The 21,862-nt window shown below is 38.1% G+C and overlaps 1 protein-coding gene across 2 annotated transcripts in view; it reads left to right on the top strand.

Annotated features, from left to right (window-relative positions):
* LOC121840472 (copine-5-like) overlaps positions 1-21,862 on the top strand; it is a 216,012-nt gene that overhangs the window by 147,735 nt on the left and 46,415 nt on the right. For both annotated transcript variants that reach the window (XM_042304214.1, XM_042304213.1), the window contains 5 exons: positions 9,339-9,442; positions 10,675-10,779; positions 16,270-16,311; positions 17,555-17,630; positions 21,066-21,119. In XM_042304214.1, coding sequence (XP_042160148.1) covers positions 9,339-9,442; positions 10,675-10,779; positions 16,270-16,311; positions 17,555-17,630; positions 21,066-21,119 — 381 coding nt within the window. The remainder of the gene's footprint in view (positions 1-9,338; positions 9,443-10,674; positions 10,780-16,269; positions 16,312-17,554; positions 17,631-21,065; positions 21,120-21,862) is intronic.

Raw genomic sequence — 21,862 nt, 5'->3', positions numbered from 1 at the left:
ATAGGGCTTCCATTTATATCTATCGATATGCTGCAGTCTCATCCCCTGTACTGTACTATATTATATTATACTGTACTGTATTATACTATACTGTACTATACTATATTAAACTGTACTGCATTATACTATACTGTACTATACTATATTATACTGTACTGTATTAAACTATACTGTACTAAACAATATTATACTGTATTAAACTATACTGTATTATACTGTACTGTAGTATACTATAATGTACTATACTGTATTATACTATACTGTACTATACTATATTATACTGTGCTGTATTAAACTATACTGTACTATACTATATCATACTGCATTAAACTATACTGTACTAAACTATATTATACTGTATTATACTATACTGTACTATACTATATCATACTGTATTAAACTATACTGTACCATACTATATTATACTGTACTGTACTATACTATAATGTACTATACTATATTATACTGTACGGTATTAACCTATACTGTACTATACTATATTATACTGTATTAAACTATACTGCACTATACTATATTATACTCTACTGTATTACACTATACTGTGCTATACTATATTATACTGTATTCGACTGTACTGCACTATACTATATTATACTCTACTGTATTACACTATACTGTACTATACTATATTATACTGTATTAAACTATACTGCACCATACTATATTATACTGTACTGTACTATACTATAATGTACTATACTATATTATACTCTACTGTATTACACTATACTGTACTATACTATATTATACTGTATTAAACTATACTGCACTATACTATATTATACTGTACTGTATTAAACTATACTATACTATACTATATTATACTGTATTAAACTATACTGTACTATAATATATTATACTGTATTGAACTATGCTGTACTATAATATATTATACTGTGCTGTATTATACCATGCTGTACTATACTATATTATACAGTATTAAACTATACTGTACTAAACTATATTATACTGTATTATACTGTACTATACTATAGTATACTGTATTAAACTATACTGTACTATACTATATACTGTGCTGTATTATACTATAATGTACTATGCTATATTATTCTGTATTATACTGTACTATACTATATTATACTGTGCGGTATTATACTATACTGTACTAAACTATATTATACTGTATTATACTATACTGTACTATACTATATTATACTGTATTAAACTATACTGTACCATACTATATTGTACTGTACTATACTATAATGTACTATACTATATTATACTGTACTGTATTAAACTATACTGTACTATACTATATTATACTGTATTAAACTATACTGTACCATACTATATTATACTGTATTATACTATACTGTACTATACTATATTATACTGTATTAAACTATACTGTACCATACTATATTATACTGTACTGTACTATACTATAATGTACTATACTATATTATACTGTACTGTATTAAACTATACTGTACTATATTATACTGTATTAAACTATACTGCACTATACTATATTATACTGTACTGTATTAAACTATACTGTACTATACTATAGTATACTGTATTGAACTATGCTGTACTAAACTGTATTATACTGTATTAAACTATACTGTACTAAACTATATTATACTGTACTATACTATAGTATACTGTATTAAACTATACTGTACTATACTATATTATACTGTATTAAACTATACTGTACCATACTATATTATACTGTACTGTACTATACTATAATGTACTATACTATATTATACTGTTCTGTATTAAACTATACTGCACTATACTATATTATACTGTACTGTATTACACTATACTGTACTATACTATATTATACTGTATTAAACTATACTGTACTATACTATATTATACTGTATTAAACTATACTGCCCTATACTATATTATACTGTACTGTATTAAACTATACTGCACTATACTATATTATACTGTATTATACTATACTGTACTATACTATAGTATACTGTATTGAACTATGCTGTACCATACTATATTATACTGTACTGTACTATACTATAATGTACTATACTATATTATACTGTACTGTATTAACTATACTGTACTATACTATATTATACTGTATTAAACTATACTGCACTATACTATATTATACTGTACTGTATTAAACTATACTGTACTATACTATATTATACTGTATTAAACTATACTGTACTATAATATATTATACTGTATTGAACTATGCTGTACTATAATATATTATACTGTGCTGTATTATACCATGCTGTACTATACTATATTATACAGTATTAAACTATACTGTACTAAACTATATTATACTGTATTATACTGTACTATACTATAGTATACTGTATTATACTATACTGTACTATACTATATTATACAGTATTAAACTAGACTGTACTAAACTATATTATACTGTATTATACTATACTGTACTATACTATATTATACTGTATTAAACTATACTGTACCATACTATATTATACTGTACTGTGCTATGCTATACTGTACTATACTATATTATACTGTATTAAACTATACTGTACCATACTATATTATACTGTACTGTGCTATGCTATACTGTACTATAATATATTATACTGTACTGTATTAAACGAGACTGTACTATACTATATTATACTGTATTAAACTATACTGTACTAAACTATATTATACTGTATTATACTATACTGTACTATACTATATTACACTGTATTAAACTATACTGTACCATACTATATTGTACTGTACTATACTATAATGTACTATACTATATTATACTGTACTGTATTAAACTATACTGTACTATACAATATATTATACTGTATTAAACTATACTGTACCATACTATATACTGTGCTGTATTATACTATAATGTACTATGCTATATTATTCTGTATTATACTGTACTATACTATATTATACTGTGCGGTATTATACTATACTGTACTAAACTATATTATACTGTATTATACTATACTGTACTATACTATATTATACTGTATTAAACTATACTGTACCATACTATATTGTACTGTACTATACTATAATGTACTATACTATATTATACTGTACTGTATTAAACTATACTGTACTATACTATATTATACTGTATTAAACTATACTGTACCATACTATATTATACTGTATTATACTATACTGTACTATACTATATTATACTGTATTAAACTATACTGTACCATACTATATTATACTGTACTGTACTATACTATAATGTACTATACTATATTATACTGTACTGTATTAAACTATACTGTACTATATTATACTGTATTAAACTATACTGCACTATACTATATTATACTGTACTGTATTAAACTATACTGTACTATACTATAGTATACTGTATTGAACTATGCTGTACTAAACTATATTATACTGTATTAAACTATACTGTACTAAACTATATTATACTGTACTATACTATAGTATACTGTATTAAACTATACTGTACTATACTATATTATACTGTATTAAACTATACTGTACCATACTATATTATACTGTACTGTACTATACTATAATGTACTATACTATATTGTACTGTTCTGTATTAAACTATACTGTACTATACTATATTATACTGTATTAAACTATACTGCACTATATTATATTATACTGTACTGTATTACACTATACTGTACTATATTATACTGTATTAAACTATACTGTACTATACTATATTATACTGTATTAAACTATACTGCCCTATACTATATTATACTGTACTGTATTAAACTATACTGCACTATACTATATTATACTGTATTAAACTATACTGCACTATACTATATTATACTGTACTGTATTAAACTATACTGTACTATACTATAGTATACTGTATTGAACTATGCTGTACTAAACTATATTATACTGTATTAAACTATACTGTACTAAACTATATTATACTGTACTATACTATAGTATACTGTATTAAACTATACTGTACTATACTATAGTATACTGTATTGAACTATGCTGTACCATACTATATTATACTGTACTGTACTATACTATAATGTACTATACTATATTATACTGTACTGTATTAACTATACTGTACTATACTATATTATACTGTATTAAACTATACTGCACTATACTATATTATACTGTACTGTATTAAACTATACTGTACTATACTATATTATACTGTATTAAACTATACTGTACTATAATATATTATACTGTATTGAACTATGCTGTACTATAATATATTATACTGTGCTGTATTATACCATGCTGTACTATACTATATTATACAGTATTAAACTATACTGTACTAAACTATATTATACTGTATTATACTGTACTATACTATAGTATACTGTATTAAACTATACTGTACTATACTATATACTGTGCTGTATTATACTATAATGTACTATGCTATATTATTCTGTATTATACTGTACTATACTATATTATACTGTACTGTATTATACTATACTGTACTATACTATATTATACAGTATTAAACTAGACTGTACTAAACTATATTATACTGTATTATACTATACTGTACTATACTATAATGTACTATACTATAGTATACTGTATTGAACTATGCTGTACCATACTATATTATACTGTACTGTACTATACTATAATGTACTATACTATATTATACTGTATTAAACTATACTGTACTAAACTATATTATACTGTATTATACTATACTGTACTATACTATATTACACTGTATTAAACTATACTGTACCATACTATATTGTACTGTACTATACTATAATGTACTATACTATATTATACTGTACTGTATTAAACTATACTGTACTATACAATATATTATACTGTATTAAACTATACTGTACCATACTATATTGTACTGTACTATACTATAATGTACTATACTATATTATACTGTACTGTATTAAACTATACTGTACTATACTATATTATACTGTATTAAACTATACTGCACTATACTATATTATACTGTACTGTATTAAACTATACTGTACCATACTATATTATACTGTATTATACTATACTGTACTATACTATATTATACTGTATTAAACTATACTGTACCATACTATATTATACTGTACTGTACTATACTATAATGTACTATACTATATTATACTGTACTGTATTAAACTATACTGTACTATACTATATTATACTGTATTAAACTATACTGCACTATACTATATTATACTGTACTGTATTAAACTATGCTGTACCATACTATATTATACTGTACTGTACTATACTATAATGTACTATACTATATTATACTGTATTGAACTATACTGTACCATACTATATTATACCGTACTGTACTATACTATATTATACTGTTGTATTAAACGATACTGTACTATACTATATTATACTGTATTATACTATACTGTGCTATACTATATTATACTGTATTATACTATATTATACTGCAGGTAGAAATGTGTTCAACATCCACTGAAGTAGCCTGTAGGTTTAGAAGATAGTTGCAGTACAGTTGCCTTGGTAACCAAACAAACAGACTTGCTAGTTTAGTTTACCAAACCATCAGGTCTAGCTTGCTATTATGAACATTTATTCCAACAGTAATGTTTTCAATTCGACTTTTACTTTCAAAAGTAGCTCAAACATTGAACATGTAAGAATGAACTGAATGAATTCTGCCGTGTTGACATACCGTGTGTTATAGGGAAATAATGCATGCTCTAGAATGCCCTTCAAGCTAATCAGAAACTAGTAGTCAACAATGCCTTGATATAATGCATTATAATATACTATACTGTACTTTACTGCAATATACTGTATTATACTATACTGTATTACACTTTACTATACTGTATTATAAACTGGGTGGTTCTAGCCCTGAATGCTGATTGGCAGACAGCCGGAGTATATCAGACCGTATACCACGGATATGACAAAACATGTATTTTTACTGCTCTAATTACATTGGTAGCCAGTTTATAATAGCAATAAGGCGCCTCGGGGGTTTATATGGCCAATATACCACGTCTAAGGGATGTGTCCAGGCACTCTGCGATGCGTCGCGCGTAAGAACAGCCCTTAGCCGTGGTATATTGGCCATATATCACACCCCCTTGTGCCTTATTGCTTAATTACACTATTCAGTACTATGCTAAACTGTATTATACTATATTGTACTATACTATATTATACTGTATTATACTATACTGTATATACTGTACTATATACCATATTATACTGTCATACTATACTGTAGTGCAGTATACTAGACTATACTATACAGTATCATACTATAATGTACTGTATTATACTATACATTATATTGTATATTGTATAATGTATTGCACTATACTGTGCTGTACTATACTGTGTTATACTGTACATACTATACTATATTAAACTGTATTATACGATACTATAAAGTATCATACTGTACTGTATTATACGATACTCTGCTCTGCTGTATTATACTATACTGTACTCTACTCTACTATGCTGTACTATAATGTATTATACTATACTGTACTGTACTCTACTATGCTGTATTATACTGTACTGTACTCTACTATGCTGTATTATACTATACTGTACTGCAATTCAGAGGCACTTATGTACGGTACCTGGTATCCTCTAGCCAACAGAACACGTACCTCCAACCCTCAAGCTCAATGCACTAAAAGGGTTGCAGACAGAGAGAGTGATGAACATAGAACGTGTCTGTGTCCTTGTCTGTGTGGTGTCCGTGTCTGACGTTTGTAATTTTCACTTTTACATTTCAGACTTGATTTTCCCTTACCAAAAAAAAAACCTGAATCAAAATATATTTTATATTTGTGATTCTTCAAAGTAGCCACCCTTTGCCTTGACAGCTTTGAACACTCTTGGCATTCTCTCAACCAGCTTCATCTGTAATGCTTTTCCAACAGTCTTGAAGGAGTTCCCAAATATGTTGAGCACTTCTTGCTTTTTCTTCACCTTCGGTCCAACTCATCCCAAACCATCTCAATTGGGTTGAGGTCGGGGGATTGTGGAGGCCAGGTCATCTGAAGCAGCACTCCAAAATATAAAATATATTTAAATATAAAAATATATTTCCAAAATATAAAATATATTTTGATTTGTTTCACACTTTTTTTTGGTTACTACATGTTTCCATATGTGTTATTTCACAGTTTTGATGTCTTGACTGTTATCTACAATGTATAATTGTAGATATTCTGCAGCTGTTCCAACAGCCTTAACTCCTCTGGCTGTTCCAACAGCCTTTACTCTTCTGGCTGTTCCAACGGCCTTATCTCTTCTGGCTGTTCCAACAGCCTTTACTCCTCTGGCTGTTCCAACAGCCTTTACTCTTCTGGCTGTTCCAACAGCCTTTACTCTTCTGGCTGTTCCAACAGCCTTTACTCTTCTGGCTGTTCCAACAGCCTTTACTCTTCTGGCTGTTCCAACGGCCTTTACTCTTCTGGATGTTCCAACAGCCTTACCTCTTCTGGCTGTTCCAACAGCCTTAACTTCTCTGGCTGTTCCAACAGCCTTTACTCTTCTGGCTGTTCCAACAGCCTTTACCCTTCTGGCTGTTCCAACAGCCTTTACTCTTCTGGCTGTTCCAACAGCCTTTACTCTTCTGGCTGTTCCAACAGCCTTTACTCTTCTGGCTGTTCCAACAGCCTTTACTCTTCTGGCTGTTCCAACAGCCTTTACTCTTCTGGCTGTTCCAACGGCCTTTACTCTTCTGGATGTTCCAACAGCCTTACCTCTTCTGGCTGTTCCAACAGCCTTAACTTCTCTGGCTGTTCCAACAGCCTTTACTCTTCTGGCTGTTCCAACAGCCTTTACCCTTCTGGCTGTTCCAACAGCCTTTACTCTTCTGGCTGTTCCAACAGCCTTTACTCTTCTGGCTGTTCCAACAGCCTTTACTCTTCTGGCTGTTCCAACAGCCTTTACTCTTCTGGCTGTTCCAACAGCCTTTACTCTTCTGGCTGTTCCAACAGCCTTGACTCTTCTGCCTGTTCCAACAGCCTTTATTCTTCTGGCTGTTCCAACATCCTTAACTCTTCTGGCTGTTCCAACAGCTGTTCCAACAGCCTTTACTCTTCTGGATGTTCCAACAGTCTTTACTCTTCTGGCTGTTCCAACAGCCTTTACTCGTCTGGCTGTTCCAACATCCCTAACTCTTCTGGCTGTTCCAACATCCCTAACTCGTCTGGCTGTTCCAACAGCCTTAACTCTTCTGGCTGTTCCAACATCCTTAACATCTCTGGTTGTTCCAACAGCCTTTACTCTTCTGGCTGTTCCAACTATTTCGTCAGTGCACTACTTTTAGACCAGGTGTTGGTTTCCCTATGGGCCTTGGGCAAAAGTAGTGAATTACATAGGTATTTGGGTACTATCGGGAATCCTAAGCCATTGACTCCATTCAGGCGGTGCATGAGCAGTGAAATGCTGACTGCATGAGTGTGATTGTGAAAACAACACCAGGTGTCTAATGTGTCATTAGCTGAACTAAAAATAAATAAAAACTCCATCACTTCCTCTACACACACTTGGATACAGCTCATTTTCTAGCTAAACCCCATTTCATTTTACAGCCCCGTTTTGTATGGACTCTTAAGCAATTTATTTAGCTCTATATTCACAAGGTTGCACATAACATTTTTAACTTTGCTTTTCGAGACTTCATGTTTTGAATGCCAGAACATGAATAAAGTAATGATTATTAATATATATATGTTCTTTCATTAGGATTTGAGAATCAGGGCTCACTGGCTGTGTACGGTGCTGCTGTGATGTGTTGCTTATCAGGATGCAGACCATGCCTTGGGTTTATTTGGTGATTCAGTGCTTTTATATTGCGGCACAAGGCACCGTATTAAAAACACAACAGATAGCAAACAGGAAGCCGGTCATCCTATTGGGGATTTACTATGTACTGTCCCCTCTTTTTCACTTTCCATCTCCCTCTCTCTCTCTCTCTCTCTCTCTCTCTCTCTCTGTCCCTCTCTCTCTCCATCTGTCTTTCCATATTTCCCCCTCTCTCTGTCTCTGTCCCTCTCTATCTCTGTCCCTCTCTCCCTCTCTCTCTCTCTCTCTCTCTCTCTCTCTCTCTCTCTGTCCCTCTCTCTCTATGTCCCTCTCTCTCTCTGTCCCTTTCTCTCTGTCCCTCTCTCTCTGTCCCTCTCTCTCTCTGTGTCCCTCTCTCTCTGTGTCCCTCTCTCTCTCTGTCCCTCTCTCTCTCTGTCCCTCTCTCCCTCTGTCCCTCCATATCTCTCCCTATGTCTTTCCATATCTCCCTCCCTCTCTCTATCTCTCTCTCTCTCTCTCCATCCCTCTTTCCCCTCCAGGAAGTTGCCACCATGCAGTTCTGTGCCCACAAGTTGGACAAGAAGGACTTCTTTGGGAAGTCAGACCCCTTTATGGTGTTCTATAGGAGTAATGAAGATGGGACGTAAGTCATTTACATGTTTGATTTGTTTTACTGTTTGTTTTCTGGATCTAATATCTTATCGAAGAGATACAGTACATGAGGGCTAAGCTATCAGATCAAATGATGGAGAGATTAAGAGAGAGTGAGAGAGAGAGAGAGAGAGAGAGAGAAGATGGGGAGAGAAATGAAGAGATGAAGAGAGAGATGAAGAGATGAATAGAGTGAGAGACAGTGTGATGGAGAGATGGAGAGAGAGAGACAGATAGAGAGATGAAGAAAGTGAGAGACAGTGTGATGGAGAGATGGAGAGAGCGAGACAGATAGAGAGATGAAGAGATGGAGAGATGAAGAGAGTGAGAGACAGTGTGATGGAGAGCTGGGGAGAGAGGGAGAGAGAGAGAGAGATGGAGAGAGTGAGAGACAGTGTGATGGGGAGAGAGAGAGAGAGAGAGAGATGGAGAGAGTGTGATGGAGAGATGGGGAGAGAGAGAGATAGATGGAGAGATGGAAAGATGAAGAGAGAGAGAGATGGAGAGAGAGAGTGAGTGATGGAGAGATGGAGAGAGAGAGATAGAAAGATGAAGAGGGAGAGAGAGAGTGAGTGATGGAGATATGGAGAGAGAGAGATGGAGAGATGAAGAGATGGAAAGATGGAGAGAGTGAGAGACAGTGTGATGGAGAGATGGAGAGAGAGAGACAGATAGAGAGATGAAGAGATGGAGAGATGGAGAGAGTGAGAGACAGTGAGATGGAGAGAGTGAGAGACAGTGTGATGGAGAGATTAAGAGATGGAGAGATGGAGAGAGTGAGAGACAGATAGAGAGATGGAGATATGAAGAGAGTGAGAGAGTGTGATGGAGAGATGGAGAGAGAGAGACAGATAGAGAGATGAAGAGAGTGAGAGATGAAGAGATGGAAAGATGAAGAGAGTGAGAGATGAAGAGAATGAGAGACAGAGAGATAGTGAGATGAGAGGACAAGAGACACAAATGGTCTTAAAATCAACTGATACACAGACAGAGGCACTGACACAGTCCTACCACCAACTAAAGAGAGGATTTATAGGTAGCACTGCAGGACGTATATTTTCAGCTGTGCATCTGATAGTAAAGTATATTAAAAGTTATTTTAAGGTCTTGCATGTAGCTAGAATCACAAATGTTCTTGTGGGAAGATATTAGGTAATAGGAAGTGAAAGTTGTTGCCAGAGCACTGTAATTAATTCCTCTGTGTCCATATGTGTCTCTGTCCAGGTGTACTATTTGCCACAAGACAGAGGTTGTGAAGAACACTTTGAACCCAGTTTGGCAGGCCATCTCCATCCCTGTCAGAGCACTCTGCAATGGAGACTTCGATAGGTACTGTTATACACACACTATAACACACACACACACTATAACACACACACACACTATAACACACCCACACTATAACACACACACACATACAATAACACACACTCTGAACCCAGTGTGGCAGGACTTTGACAGGTAGGATATTGTACACACACACACACACACACTTTAACACACACACACACATACAATAACACACACTCTGAACCCAGTGTGGCAGGACTTTGACAGGTAGGATATTGTACACTCACTATAACACACTCACTATAACACACACCCACACTATAACACACACACACTTTAACACACACACACACATACAATAACACACACTCTGAACCCAGTGTGGCAGGACTTTGACAGGTAGGATATTGTACACTCACTATAACACACTCACTATAACACACACCCACACTATAACACACACACACACACACACAGAGCGGCTTCGTTTATTCTGTGAGAACTGGTGTGAAGGCGCAATTTTGATATGTGGCATAACCGTTTCCAAACGGTCTGGCCTCAGCGAATTTAGACTCCATTGATTTTTTACTGTTATTTTATCTGTGCCTCAACCGCAGAGTAAATACACCGTCTATCTCTAAATGCCCTGCTGGAGTTTGGCTGCTCATTGATCTGTCCACGGTTGGCAACAGCGTTCCAGATAAGGCTCTGATTGGCTGCTTCTACCTGAGACTACGTCCAAAATGGCACCCTATTGCCTGTGTAGTGCACTACTTTTCATCAGAGCCATGGTCACAAGTAGTGCGTTACATATAGGGAGTAGGGTGTAATTTTTCTCTTACAGTATCTTCTCTGGATCCCCAGGAGAGCAGGGAGAGAGGGAGAGGGAGAGACAGAGGGAGGGAAAGAGAGAGAGAGAGCGAGAGAGGGAGAGAGAGAAAGAGAGAGAGGGAGAGACAGAGACAGAGGGAGGGAAAGAGAGAAAGAGAGAGATGGGGAGAGAGCGATTGGGAGGGAGAGAGACAGAGGGAGGGAAAGAGAGAAAGAGAGAGATGGGTAGAGAGAGAGAGACAGAGGGAGGGAAAGAGAGAGAGAGAGAGATTGGGAGAGAGAGGAGAGAGAGAGAGAGAGAGGAGAGAGAGAGAGTTATGGTGGGGAAAGGAAGAAGTAGTGAAGGTTCAGAGATAGAGAGGGGGAGGGCTAGGCATGGGAGGGAGAGAGAGTGAGGCAGAGAGAGAGAGAGAGAGAGAGAGAGAGAGAGAGAGAGAGTGTGTAGGTGTTACTCCTGTAGTGGACACCTGCAGTGTGTGTGTATATGTTTATGTATATGTGTATGTTTATGTATATGTATATGTGTATGTATGTGTATGTGTGTATGTGTGTGTGTGTGTGTGTGTGTGTGTGTGTGTGTGTGTGTGTGTGTGTGTGTGTGTGTGTGTGTGTGTGTGTGTGTGTGTGTGTGTGTGTGTGTGCGTGCGTGCGTGATGCTTCGACAGCCCACACCTCAGCCCAGGCCCTATCAGAGCCTCTCCCACACCACAGGAGTCTGTAATCAGCCGCTAGCCTCCTCTCAATGTAGCTGTCTGTTTGCTCACCTCACCACCCTGCTGAAGCTAATTGACCAAGATAGTTGGACTGTAGGGGTTGAAACCATAGAAATAGAATTAGAGAGGGAAACCCATTGGACCAAAAAGCAATTTGACTACACCATCATGGGTATTAATGAGGATGACCGTTCTAGTAATTATATTTCTATGGTTGAATATGAACATTGCGAAGACAGAGACCTTGAGAGAGATGTGGGGAGGGATCGTCTTCAGATACTGCATCGAGCAGGGGAGAGTATAGATTACACAATAGATTTCCTGTGAGGAAATATATTTTGATTGGTGTTCTTTTGGCAGTCCTGTGTTATTGCTTCTCCTAAATGCAGTAAACAGTGTTTATACGCCTGTGTAACACTATGCAACACTGTGTAATGCTGTGTTATGTAGTCACTGTGTAATGCTGTAATGTAGTCACTGTGTAATGCAATGTAGTCACACTATGCAACACTGTGTAATGCTGTGTTATGTAGTCACTGTGTAATGCTGTGTTATGTAGTCACTGTGTAATGCTGTTATGTAGTCACTGTGTAATGCTGTTATGTAGTCACTTTGTAATGCTGTTATGTAGTCACTGTGTAATGCTGTGTTATGTAGTCACTGTGTAATGCTGTTATGTAGTCACTGTGTAATGCTGTGTTATGTAGTCACTGTGTAATGCTGTTATGTAGTCACTGTGCAATGTAGTCACTGTGTAATGCTGTGTTATGTAGTCACTGTGTAATGCTGTTATGTAGTCACTGTGTAATGCTGTTATGTAGTCACTGTGTAATGCTGTTATGTAGTCACTGTGTAATGCTGTTATGTAGTCACTGTGTAATACACATTATTGAGTAGTGATGGTTTTCCGTTTCACCTTGGTTTCAACATTGACATAGAAGGGAAATGAGATCAAATTGACTTTAACTGGCTTCAGTAGGGAATCATCAGGGATACTAGCCTAATCTCAAGTCTATCAAAGGGTTAGGACAGGGGTCTCTCTCTCTGTCTCTCTCTCTCTCTGTCCCCCTCTCTGTCTCTCTCGCCCTCTCTCTTTCTCTCTCTCTCTCTCTCTCTCTCTCTCCTCTCTCTCTTTCAGTCTCTCTCTTTCTTTCCATCTCTCTCTCTTTCCATCTCTTTATCTCTTTCCGTCTCTCTCTCTATTTCCGTCTCTCTCTCTATTTCCGTCTCACTCTCTCCCTCCCGTTCTCCCTCTCTCCCCCTCTCTCCTCCCTCCCTCTCCTTCTCTCTCTCTCTTGCTGTCTCTCCTGCTCTCCTCTCTCCCTCGCTCTCCCTCGCTCTCTCACATGCTCCGCCCTCTCTCTCTCTTTCTCTCTCTCTCAGTGTACATTCAGACAGGGTTGGCAGGTTAAGACTGAAGCAGAGTGTTTTCTCCCTCCTGGTTTGGGCGATGATAGTTGATTGTCAGGGCCTGTGGGGTAAACCCATATGATATGTGTCTGAGTGATGTGGAGGAGGAGAGGATGTGTCTGTCTTCCAGGCAGTAGTTGCATCCCAAATGCACTACTTTGACTAGGGCACAGAGGGCTTATTTTGGGTTCTCCACTTCTTCCTACTTATTTTGGGAACTCTTATCATCATGATGTGTTCCCCCCTTAGGGGGTTGTTGTCTACCTTTGGCAGGTGGGAGGAGGGAAATAACTCACCCCAAAAGTTTTGGAAACTCATTCTATTATATCTCTATTTCCTCCGATAGAAACTTCCTTCTGCACTCACAAATTCATTTTCCATTAAATTGTGATTTAAAGTCTGTCATCCATTTTTGTGAAGTGCACTTACTCAGTGTTTTGTTCACAACGTGTTGCAGCAGTTATGTCTAACACAAGTTCAATTTAAACTTCACATTCATTGTAATTACAAAGGAGTCTGTTCCAATCCTATATGCCATTTCAAACTTAATTGGTTTCTTTGATTATTATTTTCAAAGTATGTAATTAGCTAATGTGGTTTTTAAATCTACTCATCTTTTTTTTCATTAAAAAATTTTAAATTCTGTTGATGAGATGATTGGTTTGGTTTTAATTCCATCTCCCTTTAAATGCTCTTTTGAAACCTTTTCATGTGCAATCACACAAACATTTGTCTCAAGGGTGTTATGTGAACTGCTCTGGCTAAGATCAATTTAATTATCACTTACTAAATGCGTAATGAGCTTTAATGGCCAGTCTCACTGCTATGGAAACCAAACTCAGAGTCTTTTAAGAGTCCAGCTCTCAGGCATTTTAAAGGGGCTATCTAGAATTGATTGGTACATCTATTTTTTTTAAACTTTTATTATTATTGAAGAATATAACTTATAAATGCCTCATGAGCTTAGTTCAGCGGTCTTACTCCATCACAATCCAAAATCTAATTTATCCAGCCCCATCACTCAGCAGTTTACCAAACAAGAAGCCACATTGTTGTTGTCTGAATCTCAGATTGGCCCTTTAAATTCTAAAAACTCATTCTATTGAAGCTTTTTGAGAATTCCAGAATCCTGCTCTGAAGGACTCTGGGGGAGGTCCAGTGAAAGTAGATATATGAACTAACACACACTAACACACACACAGATATACACACACTAACACACACACAGATATACACACACTAACACACACACAGATATACACACACTAACACACACACAGATATACACACACTAACAAACACACAGATATACACACACTAACACACACACAGATACACAAACACTAACACACACACAGATATACACACTAACACACACACACAGATACACAAACACTAACACACACACAGATATACACAAACACTAACACACACACAGATACACAAACACTAACACACACACAGATATGCACACACTAACACACACACACACACACAGATACACAAACACTAACACACACACAGATATACACACACTAACACACACACAGATACACAAACACTAACACACACACAGATATACACACACTAACACACACACAGATACACAAACACTAACACACACAGATATACACACACTAACACACACACAGATACACAAACACTAACACACACACAGATATACACACACTAACACACACACAGATACACACACACACTAACACACACACAGATACACAAACACTAACACACATACACAGATATACACACACTGACACACACACAGATACACAAACACGAACACACACACAGATATGCACACACTAACACACACAGATATGCACACACTAACACACACACACAGATATGCACACACTAACACACACACACAGATATGCACACACTAACACACACACACAGATATACACACACTAACACACACACACAGATATACACACACTAACACACACACACAGATATGCACACACTAACACACACACACAGATATACACACACTAACACACACACACACACAGATATACACACACTAACACACACACACAGATATACACACACTAACACACACACACAGATATACACACACTAACACACACACACAGATATACACACACTAACACACACACACAGATATGCACACACTAACACACACACACACATATATGCACACACTAACACACACACACAGATATGCACACACTAACACACACACACAGATATACACACACTAACACACACACACAGATATGCACACACTAACACACACACACAGATATACACACACTAACACACACACACAGATATGCACACACTAACACACACACACAGATATGCACACACTAACACACACACACAGATATACACACACTAACACACACACACACAGATATACACACACTAACACACACACACAGATATGCACACACTAACACACACACACAGATATGCACACACTAACACACACACACAGATATGCACACACTAACACACATACACAGATATACACACACTAACACACACACACATTCCTCATCCTTCGGTGTGTTTTCTTTTTCAGGACAATCAAGGCAGAGGTGTACGACTGGGACAGAGATGGAAGGTAAGGACACTACAGACCCCCACCCCATACACACACCCCCACACACCCCCACACCCACACACACACCCACCCCCACACACCCCCACACCCCCACACACACCCACCCCCACACACACCCCCCCCCCCACAAACCCCCACACACCTACACCCCCACACACCCCCACACACCCCCACACCTCCACACACCCCCACACACCCCCACACACCTCCACACACCCCCACCCCCACACACACACCCACCCCCACACACCCCCACCCCCCACACACCCCCACCCCCACACACACCCCCCACGCCCCCACACCCCCCCAAAACCCCCACACACCTACACCCCCACACACCCCCACACACCCCCACACCTCCACACACCCCCACACACCCCCACACACCTCCACACCCCCACACACCCCACACTCAATAATGTTTCCACTTGATTCGTTTCCAGACGAGAAATGATTTATGCATGAATGGCAGAATAATGATTTCCTCATCATGTTATACAAGATAAAGCACCAGGACAACACTGTCATGTTTCACTGCTACAACACTGTTATGTTTCACTGCTACAACACTGTTATGTTTCACTGCTACAACACTGTCATGTTTCACTGCTACAACACTGTTATGTTTCACTGCTACAACACTGTTATGTTTCACTGCTACAACACTGTCATGTTTCACTGCTACAACACTGTCATGTTTCACTGCTACAACACTGTTATGTTTCACTGCTACAACACTGTTATGTTTCACTGCTACAACACTGTCATGTTTCACTGCTACAACACTGTTATGTTTCACTGCTACAACACTGTCATGTTTCACTGCTACAACACTGTCATGTTTCACTGCTACAACACTGTCATGTTTCACTGCTACAACACTGTTATGTTTCACTGCTACAACACTGTTATGTTTCACTGCTACAACACTGTCATGTTTCACTGCTACAACACTGTTATGTTTCACTGCTACAACACTGTCATGTTTCACTGCTACAACACTGTCATGTTTCACTGCTACAACACTGTTATGTTTCACTGCTACAACACTGTTATGTTTCACTGCTACAACACTGTCATGTTTCACTGCTACAACACTGTTATGTGTTTCAGCAGCTTAATTCCTGCTCTTTTGAGGCAAATACACAATACATCCATCATATTTCTAAATTTCTACACCCCAGAGGGAATGTCTATGTACACAGTCTGACATTTTGTTGTTGTGGTGTACTTTACCTTCCAGCCATGACTTCATCGGTGAATTCACCACCAGCTACCGAGACCTGTCCCGGGGCCAGAGCCAGTTCAATGTGTACGAGGTGAGTGGAGAGGAAGGGAGGGTGGGAGGCAGGGCACTCACCCAATTTGTCTCCCAAAGGCATACAGATAAAACAGAGAATAACATAATAAACCAAACCAAAAACATTTTTATTTTTATTTATTTTACCTTTATTTAACCAGGTAGGCAAGTTGAGAACAAGTTCTCATTTACAATTGCGACCTGGCCAAGATAAAGCAAAGCAGTTCGACAGATACAACGACACAGAGTTACACATGGAGTAAAACAAATATACAGTCAATAATACAGTATAAACAAGTCTATATACAATGTGAGCAAAAAAAAACATATCAAATAGACCACAGGCCCTTGTAGGAGGAAGGAGAATAGCAAGCGCAATTCTGACATAATATCTCTGCAAATCAGTTAGGAGACATACAGTATATTACAGGACTACAATATTAGCATTAGTGCTAGTGTCTACTCAACCTTATGCTAGCATTAGCATAACTTCCCCTGGTTCACACTGAACCCCACTGAGTTTGGCTATGCTAATATAGCAACCTGGACATCCTAGTGGATGATGTAAGGGATTAGAAGGAGATGAAAAGTTACAGTTCAGTGCTAGAGAGCCAGGCCTAGACTACACTTCCCTCCCACACCCTTGCATGGGTATTAGCCGTACTTAGGTTACATATTATGTAACCTACATAGTGCACTACTTTTGAACAGATCCTTATTGGCCCAGGTCAAAAGTAGTGCCCTATATAGGGAATATGGTACTGTACAGTGAAGTGAATATAAGGATAATAGTCATTGGCCCTCTGAGTCTACTGCTGGTCCCTGATAATTAAAACTGTTGGCGCGTTACATTAAGTCCTGACATTGGAAAGGGGAAATGGGGGATACATAGTCAGTTGTACAACTGAATGCTTTCAACTGAAATGTGTCTTCCCCATTTAACCCAACCCCTCTGAATCAGAGAGGTGCGGGGGGCTGCCATAATCGACATCCACGTCTTCGGCTCCAGGGGAACAGTGGGTTAACTGCCTTGCTCAGGGGGCAGAACGACAGATTATTACTTTGTCAGTTCGGGGATTCGATCAAACAACCTTTCGGTTACTGGCCCAACGCTCTAACCACTAGGGGAAGGGAGCAAGAGAATTACTGTACGACACACCACGTATTCACCTTGCACACCCTAAATGACAAAGAAACAAACCAAAAAAAAGAGGCACGGTCTTTTCATACTTTTTTGATTTCAAAAAAGCTTTTCACTTATTTTGGCATGAGGGTCGGCTTTTACAAATTTATGGAAAGTGGTGTTGGGGGAAAAACATACAACATTATAAAATCTATGTACACAAACAACAACTGTGCAGTTAAAATTGCCAAAAAACACACATTTCTTTCCACGGGGCCACGGGGTGAGACAGGGATGCAGCTTAAGCCCCACCCTCTTCAACATATATATCAATGAATTGGCGAGGGCACTAGAACAGTCTGCAGCACCCGGCCTCACTCTACTAGAATCTGAAGTCAAATGTCTACTGTTTGCTGAGGATCTGGTGCTTCTGTCCCCAACTAAGGAGGGCCTACAGCAGCACCTAGATCTTCTGCACAAATTATGCCAGACCTGGGCACTGACATTAAATCTCAGGAAGATTTAAAAAATAATGGTGTTCCAAAAATGGTCCAGTTGCCAGGACCACAAATACAAATTCCATCTAGACTCCATTGCCGTAGAGCCCACAAAAAACTATACATACCCCAGCCTAAACCGCAGCACCATAGGTAGCTTCTGCAAAGCTGTGATCAATCTGAGAGACAAGGCAAGAAGGGCCTTCTATGCCATCAAAAGGAACAAACAATGTGACATACCAATTAAGATCTGTCAAAAATCAGTTATAGAAACCATTGCCCTTTATGGTTGTGAGGTTTGGGGTCTGCTCACCAACCAATAATTCACAAAATGGGACAAACACCAAATTGAGATTCTGCATGGAGAATTCTGCAAAAATATCCTCTGTGTACAACGTAAAACCCAAAATAATGCATGCAGAGCAGAATTAGGCCAATACCCGCTATTTATCAAAATACAGAAAATATTTGTTAAATTCTACAACCACCTAAAAGGAAGTGATTCCCAAACATTCCATAACAAAGCTCTGTTCACAAACACAAATAGACAACACAGAGCCCCAGGACAGCAACACAATTAGACCCAACCAAATCATGAGAAAACAAAAAGATAAATACTTGACACATTGGAAAGAATCAACAAAAAAACGGAGCAAACTTGAATGCTATTTGGCTATTTTGTTTTGCCAGGCCAGGAAAAGAACCCTGACACAGTGATATAGATGTCACAATATCGTGACAGAGAGGATAGAGATGCCTGGATGAGAACCACAACACCATGACAGAGAGGATAGAGATGCCTGGAGGAGAACCACAACACCGTGACAGACAGGATAGAGATGCCTGGGGGAGAACCACAACACCGTGACAGACAGGATAGAGAGGAATGGGGAAGAACCACAACACTGTGACAAAGAGGATAGAGAGGCCTAGAGCAGAACCACAACACTGTGACAAAGAGGATAGAGAGGCCTGGAGGAGAACCACAACACTGTGACAAAGAGGCTAGAGAGGCCTGGAGGAGAACCACAACACTGTGACAGAGAGGATAGAGAGGAATGGGGGAAAACCACGACACTGTGACAAATAGAGTAGAGAAGAATTGGGAAGAACCTTGGCACTGTGACCAAGAGTATAGATAGGCCTGGAGGAGAACCACAACGTCGTGACAGAGAGGATAGAGGCCCTGGGGGAGAGACGAGGGAGTGGAAGGAGCAGATGGAGACAGGGGAAGGGAATGCTACCTTTGACTTGATATTCAGCACTTCATGCGCCATGTGTTTCCATGTGTGGATCCTGTAGAATGAGCGCTGGGGATGTTTCACATAACCTTGATCCTCTTATGACCAGCTGCTGCATCATACACATCTTCCTGTGGCCTCAGGTGCTGAATACACAATAAGGATCTCAGATATGTTATAGTCTATCAGACATCACCTCTCTTCCCCACCCTCATCTGCAATCAGTTCATTTTCTCGCTGTGTGTGTGTGTGTGTGTGTGTGTGTGTGTGTGTTGTGTGTGTGTTGTGTGTGTGTGTGTGTGTGTGTGTGTGTGTGTGTGTGTGTGTGTGTGTGTGTGTGTGTGTGTGTGTGTGTGTGTGTGTGTGTGTGTGTGTGTGTGTGTGTGTGTGTGTGTGTGTGTGTGTGTGTTTACACATGTATATTGACACGTGTCGTTCGGAATTTGTTCTTAACTGACTTGCCTGGTTAAATAAAGGTAAAATTAAACACCTGATGTTCTTTATTGGCCCAGAGGAATGGAGACATTTAATGGGATCATTTTTTACGTGATATTATTATCATGTATGTTCATGTTGTGCCTGTGGAATCCTAGGTGGTGAACGCCAAGAAGAAGTTCAAGAAGAAGAGATACATCAACTCTGGGACGGTGAGTCAGTACAACATTTTGTTGTTGTAAAAAAACACCAGGTTAAAATGTCTTCTTACCTGGTGCGACTGGATATTTCTTCCCCATCATCTCTGTTTGTTGTGTTCATTAATGACTGTTATGTTTGTAGTACGAGGATTGCAATGGTTTCATTTCTGTAGCTAATTGTTTGATTCCTAGACAAGATAGATACTTTGTTTTGTTATGGTCCAGATAATAAACATTAGCCTGGTCCCAGATCTGCATGTGCTGTCTATCTAACTCCTACGGACCATTGTGATGTTTGGCATGCAATACTAAACACAAACAGATCTGGGACCAGGCTAAATGAACATCACTAGAAGAGAAATAAGTTGTAATGGCCTCAAATAAAGTTAATTGGTGAGAGTCTTTAGAGATGATAACTGTCCTTTCAGTGACTGAGTTGCTGCTTCTTAACTCCTCCTCCGCATGTCTTGTTGTCCTATCAGTGACTGAGTTGCTGCTTCTTAACTCCTCCTCCATATGTCTTGTTGTCCTATCAGTGACTGAGTTGCTGCTTCTTAACTCCTCCTCCACATGTCTTGTTGTCCTATCAGTGACTGAGTTGCTGCTTCTTAACTCCTCCTCCATATGTCTTGTTGTCCTATCAGTGACTGAGTTGCTGCTTCTTAACTCCTCCTCCACATGTCTTGTTGTCCTATCAGTGACTGAGTTGCTGCTTCTTAACTCCTCCTCCACATGTCTTGTTGTCCTATCAGTGA

This window comes from Oncorhynchus tshawytscha, linkage group LG22, assembly GCF_018296145.1.
Source record: "Oncorhynchus tshawytscha isolate Ot180627B linkage group LG22, Otsh_v2.0, whole genome shotgun sequence".
In the NCBI taxonomy this organism is placed as follows: Eukaryota; Metazoa; Chordata; class Actinopteri; order Salmoniformes; family Salmonidae; genus Oncorhynchus; species Oncorhynchus tshawytscha.
The sequence above is the reverse complement of the archived record's forward strand: the minus strand, read 5'-3'. Positions and strand labels throughout refer to the sequence as shown.